This window comes from Phalaenopsis equestris, unplaced genomic scaffold (assembly GCF_001263595.1).
Source record: "Phalaenopsis equestris unplaced genomic scaffold, ASM126359v1 Scaffold000851, whole genome shotgun sequence".
Taxonomy (NCBI): Eukaryota; Viridiplantae; Streptophyta; class Magnoliopsida; order Asparagales; family Orchidaceae; genus Phalaenopsis; species Phalaenopsis equestris.
The window spans coordinates 274,287-280,074 of NW_018165291.1; the positions used below are offsets into that span (position 1 = coordinate 274,287).

General features: G+C 35.5%; 1 protein-coding gene across 1 annotated transcript; it reads right to left on the reverse strand.

Annotated features, from left to right (window-relative positions):
• Nucleotides 1-1,237: 1,237 nt before the first annotated feature.
• On the reverse strand, nt 1,238-2,571 carry LOC110031841. Its single transcript, XM_020735256.1, has one exon. The coding sequence runs from the start codon at nt 2,376-2,378 to the stop codon at nt 1,458-1,460; it is 921 nt and encodes a 306-aa protein (XP_020590915.1). The 5' UTR covers nt 2,379-2,571; the 3' UTR covers nt 1,238-1,457.
• Nucleotides 2,572-5,788: the final 3,217 nt, after the last annotated feature.

Consider the following 5,788-nt stretch of genomic DNA (forward strand, 5'->3'; position numbering starts at 1 on the left):
AATATTCTGACCTCTAAATGAAAATAAAGAACCATAAATACTAATCTAAGATGAAACACCCAATTTTATTCATATATTTTGAAGTCATTTAAAACCAGGGTGTTCTATAAATAAATTCAATGCAATGTATGTAAATCCCCTATAAAAATTCTATTGAAGAGTCGTTGGATCAATAAAGTTTATAAAAGGAAAATTAGATACCACAAATTTATACTTCTCACGGATTCATATGCAAAAAAAAGAATGAACGAAACCATGCATTGCTCCTTTGGCATCAATCTGAGAGCTTTAAATAATCAAATGACAGATAGCTAAAGGCTAATTTTTATGCAATTATTTATTTCCTTTTTCATTTTTAATTTTGTATATAATTAGCCATTAAAAAAAATGAACAAGCTAAGCCTTTTCATCCATTTATTCTACTATAGATTCAAACGCAGTGAGCCCTTAAAATTCTATTATTTATTTAAAATGAAGATAATTTTAAAATTAAATGCATCTAAAGCTTAAAAAAAAGATTAATATTAAATACTATAATAATTAAAAATAACCTCAATATAGTCTTGCATTGAATCACAAAACCTCAACAACATGTGCCAAAGGCTTCACACTATCTCTTTATAAAGGATTTCAAAAAAGGAAAGAGGACTGAATACCAAATTTCATCCTCCCGCCATCCACTAATTTCCAATGAACGTATGTATATATGGGAAAGTGAACTAGCCATTTTTCAGTCTATTTCTCTGCCTCTAGTTAGATAATTCAAATAAGTAAACTGGAATCGAAAAACATGAGAATCCAGCAGGAAAAAGGAATCAAATACCAGAAAACAATAAAACAATCACACAACTCCCGTCCTTATTCAAACCCTTGTTCTATCACACTGCAAGAAGTAGAAGACAGACGCCTACAGACAATCAATCCATATGCATATTCATCATTATTATTGACATCCATGCTATGGAAAAGCTGCATACTGAAAAAAAAAGAATAGCAAGAAACTTAAAGGAAAATCTAGCAAGAAAATTAAGCTAATTTAACAGACGTTGTTAAGACAAAACTAAAATCATTATTCTCAACAAAGTCTAGCATAATGATTAAGATCCTCGAAAAAGGAAAAATAATTTCATTATAATATTGTCATATAAAAAATGTAACAGAGTGCAACCCAGTAATTCAAAAAGGCAAAAATTTTGTAAAACATGCAAGATGATCAAATTTTGTCTGCAGAAAATAATGGTTTTGAGTGCTGTTATGATTAAGGAAAATTATCTTGTACATTTTATTATACCACTTTAAATTATGATTGAAACTCTGGATGCAATTTTTTGAACTGGATGCAAGCTACTTTAATTTGTCGGTTAAGAATTTAGTCTTTCCACCGCGTGTTTTTGAAAAAATTCGCTCAATTTTACCAGAAAAAAATGGAAAAAAAAATTACTTACAATAACGAGAAACTATAAATAGTCTTCTCCAGAAGGCACATCATTTTTAACATTATCAACCACTAAGCTTCCTGGAGATTGCTGCTGTTGGTGCTGCAAGTTGTGCATCACATGATGCTGTAAGCCATTAATCCCACCATCACTCCCTCCAGCACCAGAGCTCGCCGTGGGGCTAAGAAACTGGCAAACAAAGCGGACAAGGATACTGAGCATCTGCATCTGAGCCTGGCATGCTTCGGCATGCATCTGCATGACCTGCTTCTCATGCTCCATCTGCATTCCCAGCATCCTCTCCCTCCACTCCATCTCTTCCTCTTCCCTCCTCTCCTCCCTGCGTCTCCAACGCTGCCTACGCTCCTCCTCTTCATCTGACACAACCATCGCTGCCAATGCCTGCATTTCACTCCCACGTTGACGCCGGCACTCCCTATCACAGCCCTCTCTCTCTCTCCGACTCTCCTCTCGCCCCACCAGCACCACCCCAAGCTCCGCCACCATCTTACCCAAGTTTTCAATTTTACCGTCGTCGGAGGCAGCTGAGGCGTAGGCTGAAGCTGAGGAGGATGAGGAAGCGGATGGATGGGGGTCTATGTCGCCGAAGACGGCCTTGTAGCGGAGGAAGTTCGGCCAGAGTTGGAGGCAGTGATCCAAATCAGGACCTTCGGCTGCGGAGGATGAAGAAAGCTTGAGCTTGACGCCGATGTACTGATGACGCATGTTCTGGATCTTGATAGAGACGTCCCTCCATGACCAGCGGAAGGGGAAGGCGGTGGCGTCGCAGAGATGATGAAGCGAGTTGACACGATCAGCAATGGGCTGGAATTTCTTCTCACGCGTCCGCAGCTGCGAGATTTTACCGCAGGAGGAGACAAGCTCCGAATAGGCGCTGATTAGGGTTTCCTCCTCAGCCTCCTTCCATTTCTTTCGCTTCATCTTTACCGTAACCAAAGTACCGGCAGCTTTGGTCGGCCTAATGAAATTTCATTACTGTTACACTAAAAACCCCTGAATGTTCAGAGGTTTGCCCCTTTTCATATTACTTGGGTTTAACACCTAGGTCTACGGAAGATCTAGGGCAAGGCCGTTGCTGTAAAAAGGTCCAGCGGGAGCTGAATCGCGGAGAATGTTGGCTTACCGTAAGCTCGCTAGCGTTTCTATTATTTCACGTTTTTATAGAGAGGTTACAGCGCTATAACATGAATAATCCTTCAATATCTTCTCCATAACTTATCAGTGTACGCTGCTGTGCCTACATTAGACTAAACAAATATTTCTATAGTTAAGAGGGTATTGTATGGATATATTATTATTATTTTAAAAATTGGGTTGAACTGGCAGGCTCAATCAATTTGATTGTGAATCAGCAGTCAGCCCCATGCGGTTACCTCAAAATAATTCTTTCAGCCTTTGAACAGTAGAAAATCGGTTGAACCGGTGGCTCGACTAATAAATCGGTGAGCCGGTTTGCCCGTTTTACATGTGAAACGGCATTTTAATTCCTTCCCTATGAGCATGTCGCGGTCAAAGGCGCAGAGTCTAGAATGCGGCTCGAAGCTCTCCAATGCTAGAACACCCTGACATATAAAGGATCAAAGGAGTGAGGATCAAAGTTCTTCTTCTCTTCTCTTTGCCTTCCCTGTCTTGTAAGCATTTTCGGTTTCCGACTTCCGTCTTCCCCTTTTCTTATGGTTTCTCTTTTCTTCTTTCCTCCATATGTCGAGGAAGAATTTTTCATGCACCAAATGAGATTACATTGAAATATTCATATAGAAAGGATTGTCATGCGGGTTTATTAATCTTATGATCCTTGCATAAAATTCTAAATAAATACAAGTTCAATAGAACTGAAGTTGCAACTATAGTTTTCCAGGACATATAAGAGAATCTGACTTACGCAGTAGCTCTAAAGGTTCTAAATTAATGTCATGGCTCTACGGCTAAGTTTGGATAGATATGATTTAATTATGGAGGGCTAGCTAGTCACTTCCTATATTAGAAAGTTGAACATGGTGACATTTGTTTTATCCTGACACATTCTATCAAGTAATACATAGGTGTTGATTTGTTTTATGCAAGTGTTTTTTATATTTTGTAGACATGTCAATTTTAAATTTCTCTTTCTCCTATGTTCCTTTTACATATCTTAATATTTTGACTTATTGGTTCATTTTTTTGCCAACAAATGTACATATTTTGAGCATTAGTCAATCTCTTTCATAATAACTTATGTAAGTACTATTTCACCCCCTGTAATATAGCTAAATCTTTATTTATTATTCATAGGTGTATCACATATATATTTTAACCTTCCAATTCCTACCATGCTTAGTTTTGTGCATGTAACTTTTATCAAATGTTTAGATCTATATAAAGATAACTAGTCAATTGAATTTTATAAAATATATTTGTGAGTCACCCTGAGATTGTCATTTTTAAATTGTAAGCTAATTTGATAAAGTTAAATATTTATTTAAGGTTGATGGTATCCATACAAACTTTGCCTCATTTACCAACGCGATAAATCATGAATATTCTTTAATGTTTTATGTTGCAGCATAATCAAGAAGAATAACATACATAAGATACCTTGCAAGGACAAATGACAATAAAATCAAGTGCATTCACTTGAAGGAGAAGGTATATTTTATGGTTTTGGTAATCTATTAAAGATATTTTTGATGGAGCAATGAATTAGATTAAAGTTGTGGAGTACTCGTATTGTTCCTAATTATAATTGATTGCATTAAGTATTAACTTTAATTTTGTATATATTGTATATTAACATTAATTATAGGTTGCATTTGTTCTAGACATTCATATTTCATTGATTTGATAAGCTATTAAAAAGTGCAAGTTGTTGTGATTTATGATGCTTTCAATTATAAATTAATGTTTAAATTTATTTTTCCTCTTATATATCTTATCATGTCTATATTTTTTTTCCAATGATATTGTGTTTATGTTAGACATTGTCATAGATTTGTTATATTCAAGATTTTTGAAAATGTGTGTTTCAATTTTCATTTCATATCTATATGCATATTGTTTATTATTATATTAATAATTTTATAATACTTAAATTAGAATGGATTTTCTGGAAGTATTTTCATGCAAGGTATTCTAGAAAAAGTAAATATAGTGTTGAATCATTTTAGTGAATTTAAAGGTCTTGGTGGAAAAAAATAGTATAAACGCTTGCATTGTGGGATTATATACAAATGTGGAGGAATTAACATAATGAAATAACACCTAGCTGGGGTGAAGGGTAATATTGTTGCATGCAAAAAAGTATCACATGCTATATGTTATTAGATGCAAGAGAATTTAAAATAAATATATAAGAAAATGAGGCAAATAATGAAGAAAGTATTAGTTTAAATCATGATTTAGCTTGAAGAAGAGAGAGTTTCTAATTCTTTTTCCAAAGAATAAGGTTCAACTACACATGATAAAGGGTTTGATAAAGAAATGAGGAAAAAGAAAGATGAAATAAAAATTATTTTGCTTAAAAAATAGAACCAGGTTCACAACCATATATAAAAAATGTATTAATATCTAAAGACTTTGTACATCGAGCTTACTTGGTGATAGCTAGATGGTTTTTTTATTATTGCATACTGTTGGCAACAATTTTTTGATGTCATAGGTGTAGGATGTTCACTTGTATGACTCGGAGTAGTTTACGGTCTGTCCATAACATCCGATAGTTCAGACACCCACGTGAGACCTTTTTGATACGTGTTGAGGGGAACAATCCGATAGTTCAGACACCCACCCGAGACCTTTTTGATACGTGTTGAGGGGAACATAGCCGAGGTCGTTTTACTAGACTTTGGTTTTCGCTTAGACGAATGTCGGTCGACATTTTGTTCATCGAACCTCTCTGATTTGGTCAACAGATATTATTCGTCGCACTGCGCGCGAAATTGGCTCAAATTGGCCTGATCGTCTGTGAAGCTTGTTTCGATGACCCCGGACAACGAAACAGACCACGCGAGTGAGTCCGAAACGTCAATTTCAGCACAGAGGAACGTTTATTTCGCTACGACTTCGCGAGCGGGTATAAAATATATGAATTATCATTCTATACTCAATCGCCAAAAAAGTTATCCAGGTGACCTCGGATGACAAAACGGACCACATTGGTGTGTTCGGAACGTCGATTTCATCAAGAAAGGACGTTCATTTTGCTGTGAGGTGGTGTTCCGTGAAAAATGAGTGGAGGCTTTAAAATAATAATATATATATATATTTTTTTTTATTATGAAAACAAAATATATATATTATATTTTTTAATAGAGCACGTGATCCTCTCCCTCTCTATTTTTCTTCATCTCACCCCA